The sequence below is a fragment of the Phascolarctos cinereus genome, unplaced genomic scaffold, assembly GCF_003287225.1.
Source record: "Phascolarctos cinereus isolate Bilbo 61053 unplaced genomic scaffold, phaCin_HiC Scaffold_4;HRSCAF=312, whole genome shotgun sequence".
Taxonomy (NCBI): Eukaryota; Metazoa; Chordata; class Mammalia; order Diprotodontia; family Phascolarctidae; genus Phascolarctos; species Phascolarctos cinereus.
This window is the reverse complement of record NW_027555847.1, coordinates 356,662,559-356,686,822: the sequence shown is the minus strand read 5'-3', so window position 1 is coordinate 356,686,822 and position 24,264 is coordinate 356,662,559. Positions and strand designations below refer to the sequence as shown.

The following is a 24,264-nucleotide window of genomic DNA, read 5'->3' as shown; positions in this document are numbered from 1 at the left end:
ATATCAAAGAGCTTGTAAATACTTGACTTTTATAGACCAACCTACTTCACTTCCCCAAAGACATGAAAAGACTCCAAAACACTGAGGAAAAAAATAAAATGATTATGAAAGAAAATTCAAGAGGCAACAAGTATATAGAGCACAGGACTCAGCAGTCAGGAAAATCTAGGTTCAAATCCTGCCTCAAATGCTAATAAACTGGTTCTACTTCTGGGAACCAAGATATATCCCAAAGAGAGCAAGAATCAGTCAAACGGAAACAAAAGAATGAAAAAAAAATAGAAGAAAACATAAAATACCTCATTGGTAAAACAACCGACCTGGAAAACAGATCCAGAAGAGCCAATTTAAAAATTATTGGTCTACATGAAAACCATGATGAAAAAAACAGCCTGGACAGCATCCTTCAGAAAATCATTAAAGAAAACTGCCCTGAGGTCCTAGAACCAGAGGATAAATTAGTCATGAAGAGAATCTACCAATCACCTCCTGAAAGAGATTCAACTTGAAAATGCCAAGGAATATTGCAGCTATATTCCAAAATTACCAGATCAAAGAGAAAATACTGCAAGCAAAAAACACTGCTTTCTGCAGCTGGAAAAAAACAATTTAAATATCATGGAACCTCAATCAGGATAATGCAGGACCTTGCAGCTTCCACATTAAAAGACTGGAAGGTGTAGAGTACAATATTCCATAAGGCAAAGGGGCTTGGAATATGATTAAGGATCAACCACCCGATGAAACTGAGCATAATCTTTCAAGAAGGAGATGGACATGCAACAAAATAGGGGACTTCCAAAGCTTCTTGATGAAAAAACCAGAGCTTAACAGAAAATTTGACCTTCAAATACAAGACTTAAGAGAGACATAAAAGGTAAGCAGGAAAGAAAAAAACCCAACATGTTATTAATAAGGGCAAACTGTTTATATCCCTACAAGGGAAGATGATACTTGTAACTCTTGAGAACTGCAATGTTATTATGACATTTAAAAGGGGTATACTTAGAGGGCATGAGTATAAGTCAACTTTGATGTGATGGTAAAAAATCTAATTAAGTGGTGAAAAAGGATTGTACTGGGAGAAGAAGAAAGGAAGAGGCAGAAAAGGGTAAATTATATCACATGAAAAGTCAGAAAAACCTAATACAGTAGAGGGGAAAAAAGTGAGAGAGAGATGAGCATTGTTTGAACCTTACTCTCATCAGGTTTGGTTCAAAGAAAGAATAACATAATTGGTTGGGGATATAAATCTAACTTACCCTATAGGAAGTAGGAGAGGAAAGGGAAAAGAAAAGGGAGGGGTGAATATAAGGGAGGGAAGAAGTAGAAAGGGTGAAGGGGAAGAAAAGGGAGAGGGCCAATAGAAGGGAGGGCAGAATGAGGGAGGCAGTGGTCAAAAGCAAAACTCTACTGAGAAGGGAAAGGGAGAAAGGAGAGAAAAAAGTGTAAATGAAGGGGGGAAATAGGATGGAGAGAAAGACACAGATAGTAATCATAACTGTGAATGTGAATGGGATGAACTCTCCCATAAAATGGAAATGTATAGCAGAGTGGATTAAGAACCATAATCCTACAATATAGTTGTTTACAAGAAGCACATTTTAAGTGGAGGGATACACACAGAGTAAAGGTAAAAGGCTGGAGCAGAATATATTATGCTTCAGCTGAAGTAAAAAAAAGCAGGAGTAGCAATCCTGATCTCAGACAAAGCAAAAGCAAAAATAGATCTAATTAAAATAGGTAAGGAAGGAAACTACATCCTGCTAAAAGGTACCATAGACAATCATTACTAAACATATATGCACCATGTGGTATAGGATCCAGATTCTTAAAGGGAGATACAGGAAGAAATAGACAACAAAACTATATTAGTGGGGGACCTCAACCTTCCCCTCTCTAAACTAGATGAATCTAACCATAAAATAAATAAGAAAGAAGTTAAGGAGATGAATAAAATTTTAGAAAAGTTAAATGTGGTTGACCTCTGGAGAAAACCTTTTTTCTTGGCAGTACATGGCACCTACATAAAAATTAATCATATACCAGGGCATAAAAACCTCACAATCAAATGCAGAAAGGCAGAAACATTAAATTCATCCTTTTCAGATTATGTTATAATAAAAATTACATGTAATTATTTGGAAACTAAGTAATCTAATCCTAAAGAATGAGTGGGTCAAACAACAAATCATAGAAACAATAACTTCATCCAAGAGAATGACAGTAATGAGACAATATACCAAAACTTATGGGATGAAGTGAAAGCAGTCCTTAGGGGAAGTTTTATATTGCTAAATGCTTATGTGAATAAAATAGAGAAAGAAGAGATCAAAGAATTGGGCATGCAACTAAAAAAGCTTAAAAAAGAACAAATTAAAAATCCCTAATTAAATACCAAATTAGAAATTCTGAAAACCAAAGGAAACATTAAGAAAACTGAAATTAAGAAAACTATTGAACTAATTAATAAATCTAAGAGCAGCTTTTATGTAAAAAACAGTAAGATAGATAAACTTTTGGTTAATTTGATTAAAAAAAAAAACGAACTACCAGCATCAAAAATGAAAAAAGTGAATTCACCACCAATAAAGAGGAAATCAGAACATTAATTAGGAGCTCTCTTGCCCAGCTGTATGCCAATGAATTTGACAATCTTAGTGAAATGGATGAATATTTACAAAAATATAAATTGCCCAGATTAACAGAAGAGGAAATAAAATACTTAAACAACCTCATTTCAGAAAAAGAAATTGAACAAGCCGTCAATGAACTCCCTAAGAAAAAATCTCCAGGGTCAGATGGATTTACAAGTGACTTCTATGAAACATTTAAAGAACAACTAATTCTAATATTATATAAACTATGTGGGAAAATAGGTGAAGAAGGAGTCCTACCAAATTATTTTTATGATACAAATGTGATACTGATACCTAAACTGGGAAGAGCCAAAATAGAAAAAAAAATTATAGACCAATCTCCCTAATGAATATGGATGCAAAAATTTTAAATAAAATATTAGTAAAGAGATTGCAACAACTTATCTGGAGGATAATGCACTATGACCAAGTAGGATTTATACCAGGAATATAGGGCTGGTTCAATATTAGGTAAACTATCAGTATAATTGCCATATCAACAATAAAACTAATAGAAATCATGTGATTATCTCAATAGATGCAGAAAAAGCATTTGACAAAATACTATACCCACTCCTATTAAAAACACGAGAGAGCATAGGAATAAATGGAATCTTCGTTAAAATGATAGCATCTATCAAAAACCATCAGCAAGCATTATATGTAATGGGGATAAGCTGGAAGCTCTTCCAGTAACATTGGAGATGAAACAAGGATGCCACTATTTCCACCGTTATTCAGTATTATGCTGGTAATGTTAGCTGTAGCAATCAGAAAAGAAAAGGAAATTGAAGGAATTAGAATAGGCAAAGAAGAAACAAAGTTATTTTGCTGATGATATGATGATATAGAGAATCCTAGGGAACCAAGTAAAAAAATGCTTGAAATAATAAACAAATTTAGCAAAGTTGCAGGATATAAAATAAACTCACAAAAATCATCAGCATTTCTATATATTACTAACAAAGTCCAACAGCAACAGATAGAAAGAGAAATTCCATTTAAAATTACTGTAGACATTATAAAATATTTGGGAAGCTACCTTCCAAAACAAAACCAGGAATTATATGAACACAATTATAAAATACTTTTCACGCAAATAAAGTCAGATCTAAAAAATTGAAAAAATATCAGTTGCTCATGGTAGGCCGAGCTAATATAATAAAAATAACAATTCTACCTAAATTAATTTACTTATTCAGTGCCATGCTAATCTAAACTACCAAAAAATTATTTTATAGAGCTAGAAAAAACAATAAAAAAATTCATCTGAAAGAACAAAAGGTCCAGAATATTAAGGGGAAAAAAATGCAAAGGAAGGTGGCCTAGCTGTACCAGATCTTAGGTTGTATTATAAAGCAGCAATCATCAAAACCACTTGGTACTGGCTAAGAAATAGAGTGGTGGATTAGTGGAATAAGTTAGGTATGCAAGATACAACAGTCAATGATTATACTAATCTACCATTTGATAAATCCAAAGATTCCACCTTCTGGGATAAGAAATCACTATTTAACAAAAAGTGCTGGGAAAACAGTGTGGCAGAAACTGGGGGTAGACCAACATCTTACACCCTATACCAAGATAAAGTCAAAATAGGTACAGGATTTAGATATAAAGACTGAGACGATAAGCAAACTAGAAGAGCAAGAAATAGTTTACCCTTCAGATCTATAGAGAAGGGGAGAATTTATGACCAAATAAGAGATAGAGAATACTATGAAATGCAAAATGGATCATTTTGATTACATTAAATTGAAAAGTTTTTGCACAAACAAAGCCTATACATCCAAGATTAGGAGGGAAGCAGAAAACTGGGAAAGAATTTTTACAACCAGTATCTCTGATGAAGACCTCATTTCTAAAATATATAGAGAACTGAGTCCAATTTGTAAGAATACAAATCATTCCCCAATTGATAAATGGTCAAAGGATGTGAACAGGCAGTTTTCAGATGAAGAAATCAAAGCTATCTATAGTCATATGAAAAAATGTTCTAAATCACTATTGATGAGAGAAATGCAAATCAAAACAACTCTGAGGTACCACATCACACCTATGAGATTCGCTAACATGACAAAACAGGACAATGATTAATATTGGAGAAGATGTGGGAAAATTGGAACACTAATGCACTGTGAGTGGAGTTATGAAATGATCCAACCATTTTGGAGAGCAATTTGGAACTGTGCCCGAAGAGCTATGAAAATGTGCATACCCTTTGACCCAGCAATACCACTTCTAGGTCTGTATCCCAAAGAGATCGTAAAAATGGGGAAACGACCAACTTGCACAAAAATATTTATAGCAGCTCTTTTTGTAGTGGCAAAGAATTGGAAACTGAGGGAATGTCCATTAATTGGGGAATGGCTGAACAAGTTGTGGTATGTGAATATAATGTAGTACTATTGTGTTGTAAGAAATGATGAGTAGGCAGACTTCAGAAAAACCTGGAAAGACTTATATGAACTGATGAAAAGTGAAATGAGTAGAACCAGGAGAACATTGTACACAGTAACAGCCACCCTGTGATGACTTTGATAGACTTGGCTCTTCACAGCAATGAAAGAATCTAAGACATCTCCAAAAGCCTCATGATGGAAAATGCTACTCACATCTAGAGAAAGAACTATGGAGTCTGAATGCAGACGGAAGCATATCATTTGCTCTCCTTTTCCTTTGTGGTTTTGTTTTATTGCTACATTTTCTTGGTTCCTCCCATTAGCTCTAATTGTTCTTTACATTATGACTAATGGGAAAATATGCTTAATATGAGTGTACAAGTAGAGCCTATATCAGATTGTGCACCATCTTAGGGGCAGGGGGAGGGAAAAGGAGGAGAAAATTTAAAACTCAAAGTGAATGTTGAAAACTAAAAATAAATTAATTATTAAAAAAAACAAAAAGAAAAAATGCTAATAAGCCAAGTGATCAAGGGGCAAATCATCTAACATCTCTTGGCCTCAGTTTCCCTATTGTAACGGGGGGAGAATAATATCACTTATTTCACAGGGTTGGTTCTAATGAGATAATTTATGTAAAATTCTTCAAAAGTCATTAAATTGCCATATAAATACCATAGAATTATATTAGCATTATTATATAACAGATCATATTGGTGTTATTATACAATATATTAATTCTATTATACATGTGTATTCTATTAATTATTATTTATAAATGACAGATTGAAAAGTGAAAACCATTAAATTGATCAAGAGAAAATATTAAACTATGGAAATTAAGTAAAAGAAAAGGAGGGTATTAAATGGCATTCAAAGGTATTATATTAACATTGGGTATTAATTTTTAATCTATCAAAGGATAACCTCAGAATTTTATATAATATAATTCCCATGATTTAGAGGAGGAAAAGGACCAAGAGAAACACAAAATGTCCTGCCTCGTGTCTCTTTTTTCAGAGTTCCTCAGCTAGAGGAAGAGGAAGAAGGGGATATAATACTACACCAAAAGTAATCATTGATGAGCTTACATTGCTATAGAGGCAATAGTTAGCCTACAAGTGCTCACTCTGTGTCAGGAACTGTGCTGAGTGCTTAGGATACAAAGAAAAGCAAAAGCAGTCACTGCCTTCAAGTAGCTTATATTCTAATGGGGAGAGACAGCATGCAGACAATCATGTACACATAAGATATATATAGTATAAATGGAAGGTTATCTCTGAGGGAAGGCACTAGCAACAGCAGGGACCAGAGGAGGCCTTTTGCAGAAGGTGAGGCTTAAGCTGCAGCTCAGAGGAAGCCTGGAAAGCCAGGAGGCAGAGCGGTCCAGGCAGGGCAAAGGCAGGCTGATGGGAAATGGAGTGAGGAACAGTGAGAAAGCCTGTGTACATGGCATAGATTTGTCTAGATTTTTTCTGAGTAGAGATACTTTTTAGTTCAGCTTCATCTCTGAACAGTTGTAGAGACCCAAACAGTTATTTCCCTTTTAAGGAAGATTTGAACCACCAAGCTCATCCAGAGGCCAGCTTTGAGACACTCATGTATCAGTATAAAAAAAGTGACACAATCCATTATCATTTCTGACTAGAAAGTTAGGCAGAATGAGAATGCTGGAGAGTTCTTCCACCTTCCCTTTAGTCAGACCTTTCAATGATGGCTTCATGATTTGGTTTGATATGTTATTACTTCTCAAGGTAACAAATAGACCTATATGAAAGAATGAATGAAAAGACATTTACTATGTATCAACCTCATAATCACAAAATGGCAGGGTTAGAAGGGAATTTATATATCATTTTCCCTGATCCTCTTGTTTTACAGTTGAAGAAATTGTGACCCAAAAAGGTAAAGTCATTTGCATATGGCCTCATAACTAGTTGGTACCAGAATCAGTCTTGAACCTATTGCTCCCAATTTCTAGTACAGAAATCTTCTCCACTAGGCAAATCTAAGTATAAAAACATCTTTGAAAGCCAAATTGTTGGCTTTATTATATGTTATTTCAATTAATCTTAATTTACTAGCATTACCACTCCCCTCCATCACCACAGAAATTATTCAATAATTATATGTTGAATTGAACCAATAGTCAACAGTTGACTCAACATCTTTTCTTTGGCCTTCACTGAATTAACCCTCTGGATTGTAACCATAGTGGACAAATTGAACATTATCCAAAACTTACATTTTACTTTTCTTAATTTGCTTTCTTTCCATGAGTTGATTTATACCCAATTCTTTTCTTTGTACATTGCCTTCCATACCCAAAGCCTCTCTATTTCTCAGCTCCTTGGTTTCCTCCTCTCTGATAGTGTCCCAAGTACATTCAGTGATACATTGACCCAGCTTCTAAACAAGATTGTCTCCTATCTGTCTACACTGATAAAATTTCCAAAATGCATGAAGTTTTTCCTCACAGAAACCATTACTTCATAAAAACTCCTACTGCTTCTTTGAAATATTGATTAGGTTAATTTTGTTTACTGGCATTAATGTGATTAGCCTAGAAAATATGTCTTTGGCCTTTTGTGAACATCTTGCCACTTAAAGAATTCTCCCAAGATTTTTTTTTAATTGAGGTTAAAACATAAGCCTTTAGTCTCTGCTGCCAAACAAGCTGAGACTGGAGCATCCCCTGAGTTTAGGCATTCTAAGCTACGTCAGGAATAAAGCCAGTCAATTAGGTGTCCACACTTAGTCCGGCTTCTAATACAGCAAACCCTCAGAGTGGAGAACCAGCAGGCAACCTAAGGAGGGGTGAACCAGCCCAAGTAAGAAAAATGAAGCATATCAAAACTGATCAGTATTGGAGTCAACCTGTGAGTAGCATCTGTATTTTCAGTCTAGGTGAGATAGGGAGACAAGGACTCTAAAAAGAAAAAAGTTAAAGTATGCTAGCTAAAGTCACAAAAACATCTAGTCATGAAAATGGAAGTTGAGAATCCAAGCTAAGCAGTCTTCTTTTCTATTGACCAAGAATCCCTGTAGTTCCCCGGAGAGTTCCCTCTCCTGATGGAATAATAAACAAGGCCAAAAGTAAAGTATCCCTGAAAAGAGGCAGGACTGATTACTGCGTAGAGGCCGCCGAACTCAAGTTTGAAGCAGACGAGAAGACGGTCCTGAACGTGTGGCAGAGTGCAAATTCATCAGTAAACCACATGGTAAGTTCTGTGGCCTTTGCTTTTGTCAATATTCACTTAGAGCACATGTTTGAAGTAGAAAAGGTTTCTTAAGGCTCTTGCCCTCCGAGAACTAGCTTTCCCAAAGTAAAATAGGGAAAGCAAGGAAGGAGCGACAAATATGGGGTGGAGTAAGGGAGAGGTGGGCATCTGTCACTCCCGATTAAGAAACACTAGTTTCTCCTCAACTGAAGTTCCCTCTTCCTAGAAAAGAACCCCCAGGAATCTCTTTGTATTGTTCCATAGGTGGGATGAGAATTAGAGAGGAGATCTTCAATATCTCCATTCTGCCTACAAGATAAGGTCCAAATCTCTTAACCTGGCAATCAACACCTTCCACTTCAGGCCCTCGTCACCTGTCTCATGGAGAAGATGGCCTCCTAACTGGTCTCCTACCTTCAATCTTTCTGTTTTCTAATCCTGGTACATACTACAGCCAGAATAATAACAGCAGCTAAGATATATGTGTGTGTATGTGTATGTATATGTATGTGTGTATGTGTATATACGTATATATACATACATATATGCACAGATGCACATATAGGTAATATACATATATACACATATATGTATATGCATTGTGTGAGTGTGTCTATGTGCACACATATATTGTTTGTGGATGTATGTGTGTATATGTGTATATTTTTACATGTGTGTGTGTGTTTGTGTGGAGGGAGGGGGAGAGAGAGAGAGAAAGAGAGAGACAGAGACAGAGAGTGTTTGGAAAACACCTGATTAGTTTATTCTCAAAACAATCTGCCTAATAGGTGCTATTATTTCCATTTCACAGATGAGGAAACTGAGATTAAGAAAGATTAAATGATTTATCCAGGGTCACACAGCTTATACATACCTAAGACAGATTTTGGACTCAGGTCTTCATGATTATAAGGCCTCGTTATCCATGACTGTTCCAATCTTGATACACATCACTCCCCTTGAAGATTCAAGGTCTTCAGCAATCTAGCCTTTAACTCCTTCATCCTTAGCCCCTACTGCTTTCATACCCAAATCTGCAGCTCTTGCTGAACAAAAAAAAAAATTATTGCTCCCCAAACTTGTCAAGCACATTACCACCCAAGTCCTTCTGTCTATCACAGCTCTCCCATCTGGGAATCAATTGCCTCCTCTCAGGTCATCTAAATCCTACCCTCCCTTCAGACATAGCCCAAGTTCTGTTTCTTCCAGAAATCTGCTCCAACCACCTAGGCCTCCATGACTTCTTCCTCCTCTGGATGTTGTTGTCATATATTCACTCTGACATTCACTTGGCACTTAGCTATTTTGTAGTGTTTTCTAGCTTTATATGTGTATGATCTCCCTCCCCAATTAGACTGTAAATCCCTGAAGGTCTGAGACTATATCTTGCACCTTATTGTCTTCCCAACACTTAAACCCACTGAGGTGTCATCCAACCAATATTTGATGACATTAAGGATAAGGACAGCAAAGAGCAGAGAGTGAGAGACCTTCCTTTCCTTTATCATTCCTCTTTTTTATATGCCTTGTAATGCAGAGGTTCTTGGCTAATTTCATGAATTATTTCTCATAGAGTCAAATAAATCATAAGGATATATCCATTGAATTCTATTAGTCATATTAAATCTCTCTCAGGGGAAAAAACTTGTGAAACTAACACAGGTTGAAAACTGTTCATTTAAAGTGATTACAAAAAATTTCCCATGATTTTTTGTTATTACTATCCTCATCATAATCACCATTAGAATCATGCTAGGGATGACAGAAGGGAATGTCCAATGACAAGGTCATCATATGCTGTAGGTGGAAAAAAACACTGGGGTTTTAGACAGAAGACCTGGGTTTGTGTACTAGCTATAAGACTTGTGGGAAGTCACTTTACCAGCTCATTTGATCTTAAAGGAGAGCCAGTGGAAGCATTGAACACTGGAGATAGTAAAAGAGACACTTCCTGCTCCAAAAGAGACTAACTTAATTTTAGTTAATTGCCACAGGGAAAACAGGACCTTTTAGAATCTGTGCTGTTCATTCAAGTCATGATAATTCAACACTTGGGGAGGTGGAGCCAAGATGGCAGAGAGAAGGCAGGAAATTACCTGAGCTCTCTCCCCAGTTTCCCTCCAAACAACTTTAAATCATGCCTCAAAATGAATTTTGGAGTGACAGAACCCACAAAAGGACAGGGTGAAACAATTTTCCAGCCCAAGATAACTTAGGACTGCAGGAAAGGTCTGTCTGATTTGGGTAAAAAGGGAACACAGCGCAGATGTCTAATGACCATACCCCTCCTCTCCCTACCCCACCACCACCCCCAAGCCCCCTGCCACCTTCCCTTCTCCTCAGCCCCTGACACCTCCCCTCTCCCCCAGCCTCCTGCCACCTCCTTCTTCCCCTTAGCCTCTGCCCCTGCCACCTCCCCCTTCCCCCTGCCTGCTGCTCCTTCTGCCTTCACCCCTCCTGGCCCAGCCACTTCCCCCTTCTCCAGCTCTCTGTCACGTCCCCCTTCCCACTAGCCCCTGCCACCTTCCCCTTCCTCCCAGCCCCTTACCACCTCCCCTTTCACCCCACCCCTTCCACCTCCCTTTCCCTCCACCCCTGCCACTTCCCCTTCCTCCTCAGCCCCCTGCTACCTCCTCATTACCCTGCTGCACCCTGCCACTTCCCCTTTCTCCCCCTCCTCCAGTCCCCTGCCACCTTCCTCTTCCCCCACCCCTACCACCTCTCCCTTCTCCCCCCCAGCCCCCTGCCACTTCCCTATGCCCCCTTGCCACCTTCCTCCTTCTCCCCCCCCCACCTCAGGAAGCTTGGGACAGTACCACCTATATCCCAGGAGCAGAGCTCAACTTTAAAATGAGAAAAAAAAAAAAAAAGAGCCCTAATGGCAGAAAGCTGCTATGGTGACAGAAGATCAAAACAAACCCAGAAGAGAACAACAATGACAACTCAACACATGGTGTTTTCTTTACAACAGTTTCAGCCAGTAGCTGCCCATTTTGTGTGGTGTTTTAATTTTAGCAAAACATTCTTCTAATTAGCCAGTACAAAATGATTTCAAGGAAACAAATTAGATTTAACTGACACACAACAAAATACCTTTTTACAAAGTCCTTACCCATCTTATTAGGTAACGAAAGATATTGCCTTTCCATTTTAATTTCGAAAGGGACCCAGAGACCTTGAGGCAAACAGCCCAGGAAAATGAAGATGATAATAGTCATTATTATCATCATCATCACAGGGATATTGACAAAGAAGAAATATCAGATTTAGGACAAAATTACCAGCTTGCCATGCTTTTCAATAGCAAGCTGGAAAATGGATTGCCCGCCTTTTTTCGGAGGAATACTAATCACCTTCAGTTTACCAAGAGTTATAAAGTACAATTTTGAAGTTGAAATACATTTATAACAAAAATGTTACTAAAGTAGGGTTCTTAACCTTGCATCTGTGAACTTATTTAATATATATATATATACATATATATATGTATATACATATATGACTGTATTTCAATATAATTTGTTTTCTTTGCAAAGCTATGTATTTTATTTTATGCATTTAAATCATTATTCTGAGAGGGGATCCATAGGCTTTATTAGGTTGCCCAAAGGGTCCAATGAAAAGGGATCTGGAAAATTCATTCAGGAAAATTCATTCAGTTCCTTGCTGTACTGAGAACAGGCACCAAATGAATACTGCACAACACAAAGAATCCATTTATCAGCATGGATTTATTGAGCACCTATTCCAAGCATTTGATATCAGAGCTTCTGATCTCAGGGAACTTAATTAGAGAATGATTAAGTGCCAGACTGTGTGGTACTAACTATAAATATGATAGGAGTCCAGAGAAGGAAGAGTTTAATCTAAGCCGATCTCTCCTTTTTTTTTCTAGAATTAAAATTGAAATTAGTTTTCACATGGAAGTATTATAGAAGGTGGTTGGGTCCTATTAGCAATATGGTTTCACTACAGTCATCAAGAACAGCATTTTTCAAATTATATCCTATGCAAACAGTTCTCAAAAGAAGAACTGTAACCTATTAATAGCCATTTAAAATGCTATAAATCACAAATGATCATAAAAAATGTAAAGTAAAACAACTTTGAGGTTTCACTTCCCAGCAAATTGGAAAAGATTACAGAAGATGGAAATAGTCAATTTTGGCTAGACTATAGGAAGATGGTCATTGTAATGCATTGATGGAGCTATAAATTAGTCCAACCATTCAGGAAAGTAATTTGAAACTATGCTTAAAAACGTCTAAAATGTCAACCTCCTTTGACTCAGAGATGTCACTTCTAATCATATATCCTAAGGAAGCCAAAGATACAAAGCAACACTTTTTGTAGTACTTAAGAACTGGGGGAGAAGGAGGGGGGAATGAGATTCCCTTGACTGAGATATAGCCTACCAAACTGTGGTGCATGAATGTGATGGAATATCACTGCACTGTAAAAAGTGATGAATATGAAAAATACAGGAAAATGAAGGTGATATTTAAAAAAAATATATGTAGGAGAGAGACAGAGAAATGTATGCATTTGCATGCATTTTTACTTGAAAATAACCAGTAGCTTGAGTCATTGTTTAGCGTCCTTTCTGAAAGAATCTTGTGCACTTTCTACTGCCTCCACATAATTATGGACAATCTACAGTTTGGAAAATTTTGTTGCAAGAAGTCAGTCTCACCTATATATTAGCAAGGTTTACATGCCTCTCCTGCTTAAAAACACTGACCACAGGCACTCTGCCCCAGCAAGGTAGCATCTCTGGGACAGAGGCTGATAACTGCTCTTTTCCGTCCTCATCCATCAGTTTAACAAAAAATCAGAGAACCTTCTGACCACTGAACCCAAACAGAAAGTATATTTCACAAAAATTTGGTTACAATAAAATACTGTCATTTCTAGGTAAATGCTGAAATACATTTGAAAAAATTAGAAGAGGAAAAAGAAGACATGCCAGATGAAGCTAAAGAAAAATCTCCTCAGCAAGGGGGTAAAGGTGGCAAATTTGCAAAGAAGCCGGAGAAGAAGAAGAAAGGTATTTGGTATTCCAGAAAATAATCTCTCTTCTTTAGTCTTTTCCTGGTAGAAAACATACACTTATAAGAAAACTTGGGAAATAGGTTCTGGTCATAGAAATAAAATAAGGAATAAGAATTAGAGCCAAGTGATAAACTGGTACCCATGTGTTATAAAACACCCAAGGAAAGTCTGCTATAGTACATTGAGTGGTCAGGATTTATGGGAGGCAATGAGTAAGAGTTGCATGGGGTGAAAAGGCCTGCATGCATTGTAATCTGTACCATCATAAGAGTATCCATACTGATGAAATCCCAGCTTAAAGGATGTATAGAATAAGTCACTTTTATTTAGCATTTTGAAATTTATAAAGTACTTTCTTCACAGCATTCTAGAAAACAGAACAAGCATTCAGATGAGAAAAGTGAACTGAAATGAATTAAGCATAGTCACATAGCTTTTAAGGATAGTTGAGAGCCCAATGTTAATCAATCAGTAATCTATCTTCAGTCACCAAATAACAGACTCTCAGAGCTTAAAGGACCTCTGAGGCTATGTAGCCCAACCTATACCTAGGAAATTACCTCAATGACATGCCTGATGAGTGATCATTGAGCCTTTTTTTAAAGTCTTCATCCAGTCCACTTTTGGATAACTCCAATTGTCAATGTGTCTTTTTATCAAGTGCAAATCTGTCTTGGCAGCTTTTGCTTATGACTTTTAGTACTACCAAATTAAGCCAAGCAGTAAGAGACCAACCCCTGTTCCATATGATTAACCTGAAGATAGCTATCATGTTAACTCCCAAGTCTTGTTAGCTAGGCTAACATTCCTAAAATGTGATGACCAGAATTAAAAATAATACTTCGGTGGAAGAGTATGTAACATGATCATATGTACTGGACATGATGCCTCACCTAATGCATCTTAAGATTGCATTAGTCTTTTGGCTACCATGTCACATGGTTGGCTCATTTCTTTCAGAATGCAAGAATATAGTTCATCTGGGTCACGTGACCTGAATTCAACTAGAGTAAACACATGCTTTCTTCCCATCTCCTGGCTTCTTTTTGAGCATTAACTTCCTGTTAGTTTTGTTATCACTTCAAATGTGAAAATCATTCTCCTTTGCAGAGAAAAAAAATCATATTTATCTATCTGAATTGAACAGAAAAGGTCATATTCTTCTTTGATCCTCCTTTTTCTCCACAATGTAGCTTTTAAAAAGATCTTTTGTGTTGGCCTTACCTTCTCTTGCCAGCCTCAGCCCATTCTAAGTTTCAGCATTCTTCACACTATTTTTACAAAAACGTTCCATGCTCTTATATTCAGTTCTCTGTTCCCCAGCCTTGCTTACTTCTTTAGTACGTTTCTTTAAAAAAAATCTAAGTTGGTTGATGCAGTCCCTGTATTGGTCTCTTCAGACAAATCCCATTTCCCCTCCTCATTGGAATTATTTCCTCTTCTGACTTCAGAATTTCATTCGTGTACTTCTCTTATCCCCATTGCTCTGATTTCTAACAAGGGATTTTACTCCATGGAATTCTCCCTATTTTTCTTTTGAACTCTTTGAAATCTGTTTTCTCAAAATCTGCAATGCACGTCAGACCTGCCCTAATTTCCTCTTCTTCTCTTTCACAAACTCTAGGATGTCATGGTCACTTACTCCCAAGATTCCCATCATTTACACTCCATCAACCAGTTTCTCCCTGTCAGAGTGAATCAGACCCATAATGTAACTTTTTCTTGTGGATTCCACCTCTTTTGAAGGATGGCATCTTCCCCAAAGCATGTCAATTAGTGATCTACTTTTGGCAGAGAGCTCCAGCAGATATCTGGATAATTGAAGTTCCCCATCATTCCTATATCATGCTTCCACAAATGCTGGATTTGTGATCTGTCATCTATTCTTTCTGTTCAAGTGGTCTGTAATATTCCACAGTAACAAAATCATTTCTATTTTCCCCTCCTTTGACCTTTACTCAAATACCGTCCATCATGCTTCCCCTCTGGTTCCTGAATTTCCTCACATGAATATAGAACTTTACCCCCTTCCTCCCCTTTTATCCATTCTGTTTCTTTTGAATAAGGTATACCCCAGTAGAGTCACAGCTGTCATGGGAGTTATACTACCGTGTCTCAATGATACCTGTGAAATCTCATTTCCCCCTTGTTTTGGGACCCCTAGTAGCTCTTATTTTTTGCCTAAACTTTGGGCATTTGTGTTTAGACTCTCGAGGCCATGGATTTTACCACTGGCTCCTCATCTTCTGTAAATTTGCAGGTGTCCTAGTTGCTCCTCTTCCTTCTTAGTGTCTGCTCTCAATAGTACCTTATTTCAGGTTACACATAGGCAATCTCTTCCTTCTCCCATCCATTCTAATTTAAAGCACTCTTGACTAGATTTACAAGAACTCTGGCAAATACGTTCTTACCAGATTTTGTTAGGTATACTTGACCTTATAAATGCAACCTTTTGTTTTGTTTGTTTTTAAGAGATATTTTTCCTTTATTCTAGTAAATTATTGTAAATGAAATACAAAATGCTGGACCAGCCTAGCAACGGTGCAATCTGCTAGCATGACAGCTGTTTGACATGCTGGATTCAATGTTGCCATCTTCTTTCTTAGATGAGTATCTCCCCCATGATTCTTGGGATGTGGCATCCACCCCAAATGTCAACAGTGAGCCCCAAATACTGGCAATCTCAGAGGCTTACAGGACATCTTTCACATATCCTTCATATGCTCTCTGCCTTAAGAAAAAAAATCACTCAGCTCTTGTTCTGATAATCATAAAACCCCACTAACAGTACAGTTTCTGTTACAAAATTAACAAGGTCATAAATTAGTAAACATTTTTCAGACAAAATCAACTCACTAGAGCAAATGAAATATGGCTAGGGAAAATAGAAAGAATGCCTCATGAAATTTAGTTTCAAAAGGATTAAAAGTCAGTATCAGAAGATAATTTCTTTGCTGACTTTACCTTTTAAAGATAATCTGTCAGCCCTATACTGTAAGCCATGATCCAGAAATCCAAATCTCATTCTCAGGCAGTACCTCCTTAGTCATCTGTTTACTACCCAAATTAATTTTTCTTTTCAATATCTCTTGATTTAAATTTTCTAGTGAGGAAAGCAGAGTCTGTGCCTCTATGGACTTCAGTTTCATGCCCAAGATTTCCAAATGGTTGACAATATTTTTAGGCTCCTTCTAGAGGTATCATATGTGGCTATGTGATTCACCAGAAGAAGATAGTTGTCATCTGCTTTGATAAATCTTGGAATTTTCTTAGATTCAATCCTCAGAAAAACAAAAGGCATCTCTATTGTAATCATGTTGGCAGACAGATGCTTTGGTGCCCCTGAGCAGGGAATCGGCTTTTCCTTTTCCTTCTTCCTCTGCCCATTACTGGGTGATCTTTCAATTGAGATCTTCTGTGTCTGTACTATATTATTCTTAGGATGAGAGGCTTCTTCATCTTTTGATCATCCAGCTCTACCATCTTTTTAGGAAGCGCCTCCAATCTGTTTCTAAGCTCTAATTGTACAGGTGCCCTTTTCTTTCTCTTTCTCTTTTATAACACTTCTGTTTGCTATCATCATGACAAAGGTCAAGTCTTGCTTTGTCTACCTCAGAAGCTCTTTTGTGCATTTGTGAAGTTTTGTTTCTGTTTTCTTCATGAATGTTTCATCCTGTCTAACAATTTGGAGTGCAGAGAGGCATTGTTCTAGTTTCCTCAACTTACACTGGATGCAAGTCACTGTGGGTATTTACAATTCAGACCTATGCATGTGGTTAAAACTTTTTTTAGTCAATTTTTTTATTTTTAAAAAGTAATTTTTTAACAACCAATTTGCCCCTGCCTAGCACTCCACTCTGCCAATTCACTTAGTGTTCTGTTTGTTCTGCCTGCTTTTTCTTATTTTCCCTGCCTTGCCTTGTTTTACCAATTTCCTTCTCCTTAGCTTTTTTTTTTGGGGGGGGGTTAGGCAATTGAGGTTAAGTGACTTGCCCAGAGTCATACAGCTAGTGTCAAAGTGTTTGGTCTGAGGCCGGATTTGAATTCAGGTCGTCCTGACTTCGGGGCCAGTCTTCTATCCACTGAGCCACCTAGCTGCCTTTCTCCTTAGCTTTCTTGAGCCTACTTCTTCAAGTTCCACTTGAAGGATTAATACTCCTCAATTTTCCTATGTCTTCTTTAGTTGTCCTTCATCTTGTTTCTGTTACTACCCAGAAATAGAAGCTAGGCCAATAACTGAGAGTTTCCTCTTTCATTTTTTTCAGTTTATCTAACATTTTGCCAAATTTCTTCTCCCCAGATTCAAGTTCTGACCTCCTTTGGTAGTCAGATTCCTACAAGTCACTTACACTATTTCCTTCTTCTCATTTTTCAGTTCAAGTCCTTCTCTCTTCTATTCTTCATCCCACAACCTTCTTCCATAGAAGCCTCTTCTCTATTTTTGAAAATGAGGTCATTTACCCTTTTTCCATCCTGTGACATTTACCACAACCTTTCAGTAACTGCTGTGTGTAAGCAGTCACATACAAGTTATTTTAGTACTTTGGGATATGGTTCCTCTATGCCTGCGGACTTGAATTTAGTAAAAAGCCTTTAGTCAATTTCTCTCTCATTTGAGGATCAGATAGAGAATAGAAGTTCCACTCAGGAACTGGTTATCCACTTTTAAGGTTACAATAAAACATCATTAGAGCAAGTTGAAAAAACAAAGTATTAACTGTTTTGACTTTGGAAGGAAGCAAGCATTTGTTAAATGCATATCATGTGCCAGGCATATGGCAAGTGTTTGTGAAATATTATCTCATTTGATCCTCACAATAACCCTGTGAGTTAGGTGCTATGAGTACATCCCAATTTTACAAATGAGGAAACTAAGGTTATGTGAATTGCCCGGAGTCAGATAGCTTATAAATATCTGAGGCTGGATTTGAACAGAGATCGTCCTGACCCCAGACCCGAGTCCTATCCATTGGCAGAGAGAGAGAGAGAGAGAGAGAGAGAGAGAGAGAGAGAGAGAGAGAGAGAGAGAGAGAGAGAGAGAGAGAGAGAGAGATGGGGAGAGAGAGAGACAGAGAGAGAGATTGTATGTGTGTGTGTTTGTTGTGTTCCAGCTATGGAACTGGTTATCATCACTAATCATTACTATATAATGTCTACACACCTAGCTCATGATTAAATTCTTCATCCCTTTCCTCTCTCTCTTAGGTAGTCTGTATTATTTTGATGATATCAAAGCTTCTGTTTCTGCCTGTTGATTTTCATCCAAATGTTTTCTAGCATGATTCTACCCTACCCCACTCCAAACAGAACAACAACAACAATAACAACAACAACAACAAAAAAAACAATTCCGGGGTCTGAGATTTTTTTTCTCATGTCTTCTTAATTCATAATATTCCTCTTCTTTCCTTTCCCCCTGAACCTTGTGCCTATTTGATTTATTTTTAATAAGGCATACCCTCCTTTCAGAGTCATATTACTATCATGAGTCACATCTGAAAAAGTCTGTACGATAGTCAAGATGTCAAATTTTCCTCCAGTTCTCCATTATTTCCCAAAGATTAAAGTCAATAGATAAAACAGTCACATCCATAAGTACCTTTAAGTACCCTTCATGTAATCTGACTGGGCCTTGAGAGAGACAGAAATTCACTTAAAGTGGCTCAGTGTCCATACTATCTCTCACCTACCTTGGGCTTGTATTCCCTCCTAGTGATGTTAATTCTATCCTTTCCAATTTTAGAATAATAATAATGATGATGATGATAGCTAACATTTACATAATGCTGTTTTGAGCACCATATCTCGTTTGATCCTCACAACAACTCTGGGAAGTAGGTACTGTTATTTTCCCCATTTTACAGATGAGGAAACTGAGGCAAACAGGAAGTAAGTGACTTGCCCAGGGTCACACAGCTAGTTTTTTTTCCTCAGCTCTTGTTGATACCACCCTAGTTCAAGTCCTTATCACCTCTCACTTATTGTAAAAGCCTCCTAATTTCTTTCTTCAGCTCTAATTCATCTTCCAGAGGTACAATTGGCTAAATAATCTTCCTAAAGCAGATGTTTCACCATTTCAGTCTTCTGCTCAGAAATCTTCAGTGGCTCTCCATTACCTCTAGGATAAAATATAACCTCAGACTAACAGACTGTTTAGGTTTGAATCCTAGGTTGTGATAAATAACTTACATGAGAGTCATGCATTTAGTGGTCAGGTTTATTGAAATCATACACAGGAATAAGTGTTATTCAGCGCCTCTACCCCAGAAGTAGCCTCAGCAAGCTCTAATTCTATGACCTAACCCACTGCACCATGAGCAGAGGAGCCCAGTCAATGGACAGCCCTGAATGAGATGTGGTCATCGGCATCTCTGTGTCAACCCTGGAGTGATCCAAGGTATTTTGGGGCAGAAGAGCTTTTATGCTCTTCAGAGCCTAGGTAGAAAAGTAGAGTGCAGCTGAATCTCTTCCAATGAGATCTCATGACAGGAAAGTTCCCTTGCAATGGAAAAATAAAGCTCCGTAACTCGGTGGAAGACTTACCTCAAGGCAACATCCTTGCTTACTGGCCTTACACCAAGAATAATTAATGGAAGATGTCAGGAGCTCGGGGCAAGCAGGATGCATGCTCCTTCTTTCCAGGGGAGTGGACAGCCAGATGTGGAAAGAAGTTCATTCCTTTAGCAGAAAAGCAAAATTCACATTGAGCTAGTTCTTGGAAAATGGAAACCAGAATCAGACAAACAAAATTATTCCCTGTGGTCAACTGAATCAATAAGATTTACCTAATAACTTAACTGAGTTCCTTCAAATTTTGCATCAAAGGTCTCTTGCATTCTGGCTCCTGTCTACCTTCCCTGTCTTATTTCATACCATTTCCCTCCCTGAACTCTACCATCCAGTCCGACTGGATTAGTAGCTCTTACACAAACTCAACTTACCATCTCCTACCTGTGGGCATTCACACAGGTTCTCCTCTGTAAACTCCATTCTCATCTGTCCTTCTCAGAAGCCTTGTCTTCCAGTGACGATTCATTCAGATCCCAAATCCTCTATGAAGTCTTTCCTGATTCCTAAGTAGAGGCAGCTAAGTAATGCAATGGGGCAGCTAGGTGAATTTAATTGTTTAAAAACTATATACACATATGACACATGTAGATATAAATATATGTGTAGGTATTCAGAAAATCTGAAATTTACTCAAAACATTTTGCTTCTTCTATAGCTCCATCACCAGAAGTCCCTCCCGTGACTCTAACACCAGAGGAACTGGAGGAGCTAGAAAGGAAGAAAGAATTGAAAACAAAAATAAAGGATGAACATCTTGCAGCCCTGCAATGTGAAGGTATATAACAACAACATCGTTTTCACAGAAAGACATTTAAATACTCACTAACCTGATGGGAATCCTAAAGAGGGTCAGTTAGCCTCTGCCAACACTACAACAGAACAAATAGATTGCAAAGTGAACAATTCAATGCCACGCTTGTTCTGTCTATACAGGCCAAACCTTTCGTGGTTAAAAAGTAAAAAAGAATTCTTAGCAGCTTACTTATATGGAAAAAAATGACAAAGGTTATTTTTTTAAGGATGAGAAGTGTAAAATGTGATAGATTTTTAAATTTATTGACAGTATCAGTACTAGCAGTGACATTTGTTGGCCATTCCATTGGCATTTGTTCTTTCCAAGTGACAGTTCAGGCCCAGTTGTCATTTTGACTTGGTTGATGTTTTCCCTAAATTGAATTTTGAATTGAATTTAGTGTCACAGTCTTACAATAGGTTCAGAAGAAAATAGAGAGGTGTTAGAAAGGGGAAACAGCAGCTAGGAGGGTCAGAGAAGCTGTGCAATAGGTGTAACAAGGGAAAAGTCTGGACATTGCTGAGATTCACCAGCCAGAGAAGGAGGCTAAAAGGAGGCTTAAAGAAATGGGGTGAATTACTATGGGAATTATTTAGATGGAAAAAAGTCCTGATGGAGGGTTCTTAGATACTGAAATTTAGTTCTTAGGAGTAAAATGTGCAAAATTCCCCTCTGTAAAGATCAGTAAGGTAGGAAAATGGCCACTGGGGCAGGGCTGGGGGAAAATTGTTAGGTCCTTTCCTTCCTATAGCTGGTTAACAGGTTGCCTCTTTCAGTTCTATAATCTTGAAATTCTGGGAACCAAATGAAAAAGAAGGACTTCAGAGAGATCAAAAAATAGAGCCAAAATAGAGCCATTGGAATAGAGACTAAAGTCACCAAAGTACAGGATTAGGGGGTAAGGGAGGGGGTGAGTAGTGACCCAGCTGGTACTGTTGACACTTCCTGGCTTCTTCCCAATGGCTACCACAAAGGTTCGAAGTAGGGGCACAAAGTCACAAGAACTTACCCAGTTGCCTCCCTGTGGTTTTAAAATAGTGAAATAATTAGGACCATTCTTATTTCTTCGTTACAATTAGAGGAGATGTCTCCTGCCCACTTTTTGAAATTTAAAGTCACCCACTCGTGGTATTTCCATCTTTGCCCTCTCATTTCAGAACTGATCACAGAGGCTGATCTTGTCATGTAATCCAGCCCAAAGAATGAAAACCAACTCTAGTTTTAATATAAATATCTTTCTATATTTAAATAAACCAAATGGAATCATAATAATAAACCTCAATTAAATAAACCAACAAGGTTCAGAAGTTAGGAGGGCTGCTTCTTGTTTATGGGAACATATGGGTATACATTCAAATCTTCAAGCCATCACTGTTGGACTGGGAGTTCTTTGTTTCGAATGACTTTGATTCATTTGAAAATGTATATACATATTATTGAAAACCACCACTCCCTGACGTCACTTTTTAAATACAGCACAAGCAACACAATTCCGACTCGAGCTGATCAAGACAAAGGCCCTCGCTCACATGGAAGAACTTCTAGGAAGGGCGGTCAATGTTTACAAACTGATGGACAAGTGGCTCGGGGCCCGGTACTTGGCAGAAATGGCAAGGTGAGTAATGCACGGATAAAAAACAAGAAAGAATTCTTAGCAACTCACTTGAATGGAAAAAATGACAGATTTTGGGGGGCAGCTAGGTGGTGCAGTGGATAGAGTACCGGCCCTGAAGTCAGGAGGACCTGAGTTCAAATCTGGCCTCAGACCAAACACTTGATACTTACTAGCTGTGTGACCCTGGGTAGGTCACTTAACCCCAATTGCCTAAAAACAAAACCAAAAAAAAGACATTATTTTTTAAGGATGATAAGTATAAAAGGTGATAGGTTTTTAAATCTATTGATAATGTCAGTACTTGCAGTAACATTTGTTGGCCATTCCATTGGCGTCTGATCTTTCCCAGTGGCAACTCATGCACTGACTGTCATTTTTCAAACATGAAGTTTTACAGGGTGCTAATGAATATGGCCTTCTCATTACTTGATGAGAATTTGGAGTGGAATGTCAGACAAGTAATTTCCTGAATTTCTGAATCTTTTATATCATTATAAATACCAGATTATGTATCATAGCGTTTTAATGCTTGAAAGGATCTTAGAGATCACCTGGCTAAGCTCCCATGTTTTGCAAATAAGAAAATTAAGACCCAAAGCTGAAGGCTATCCAGTGTGAAGTTAAGGAGGCACGTACAGAAATCTAACCAATTAAACTGGTTGACTTGTTGAGATAATCCCCACTGCTAATTTATAGACAGTTTCATCCTATCAATTATCTGAGGAAATTATAGAGACCTGGTATATTAGGAGTAAGAGACTTGAGTCCTAGTTTCAACTATGCTATTAATTAGCTAGATGACCTTGAGTTCATATTTTCCAGGCCTCAATTGCCTCATTTGTGAAATGAAGATTTAGGGTTCCTCCTAGCACTATAGTTCTATTGAGCCTTTAAAATGCAATTTTTCACAATATCCATATGTGACATTTCAGTTCTGAAATTCTGGAAATTTTCATATACATGGGATCCAACCAAATGAATGGGGTTTTCAAATTCAGTTTCCATCACCCACAAATCAGTCAGTTTGTTATTTTTCTTTTCTTTACTAGTTACCACTTGCTGAAATTTCCACCCTAAACTCTTCAGGATACATTTTCAGAACTATAGACTCCAAAGCAAATGGAACATATCACTTTTCAGTCTATTGGCTATACCACAGCTCTAATTGAAAATGAATAACTCATTAGCCTGAAGTCTAAATGAAGACTAAATGGACCTTCACTGTCCATAAATGGTAATTGGTTTCAGTGTGCTACATGCCACTTTCAGAAGATGGAGTATCTTTCGTTGTGATGTGAAAAATTCTTTTCCACATTGTCATTCATCCAACAAATATTTATTGAGTTGGTGGCTACCAGGTGCTAGTTGCTGGAAGAGATGAATTTTAGATAAAACCCAGTTTTCTCCTTTTTGCACTCACATTCTGTAGACAATAAGAGATTTAAACACAGATCTTCAGTCATATAAAATGTGGTATGAAAAGCACATTAGAAAGGTACACATAGAGTGCTGTCTGAGGTCCAAAGAGGAAGGTCATTACTGATAGAGGGTCAGGAAGCTTCCTAGAGAAAGTGACATTTGAGATGGACTTTAAAGGCCTGATAGATGATGCAGTGCATAGTGCCAAGCCTGGAGTCAGAAAGACTCGTCTGGCCTCAGACGCTCACTAGCTGGGTGACCCTGGGCAAGTCACTTAACCCTGTAGGCTCAGTTTCCTCATCTGTACAATGAGCTGGAGAAGGAAATGTCAAACTACTCTAGTATCTTTGCCAAGAAAACCCCAAATGGGGTCATGAAGAGTCAGATGTTACTGACTGACAATAGCTACAACTAAGAAATTCAGCTGGGGGGCAGCTAGGTGGCTCAGTGGATAGAGCTCTGGCCTTGGAGTCAGGAGGACCTGAGTTCAAATCCAGTCAGACACTAGACACTTACTAGCTGTGTGACCTTAGGCAAGTCACTTAACCCCGAT

General features: G+C 37.8%; 1 protein-coding gene across 1 annotated transcript in view; it reads left to right on the top strand.

Annotated features, from left to right (window-relative positions):
* Positions 1-24,264, top strand: part of LOC144454094 (sperm flagellar protein 2-like) — a 142,121-nt gene that overhangs the window by 56,662 nt on the left and 61,195 nt on the right. The window contains exons 13-16 of the mRNA XM_078151756.1: positions 8,079-8,262; positions 13,177-13,309; positions 20,540-20,659; positions 22,154-22,292. Coding sequence (XP_078007882.1) covers positions 8,079-8,262; positions 13,177-13,309; positions 20,540-20,659; positions 22,154-22,292 — 576 coding nt within the window. The remainder of the gene's footprint in view (positions 1-8,078; positions 8,263-13,176; positions 13,310-20,539; positions 20,660-22,153; positions 22,293-24,264) is intronic.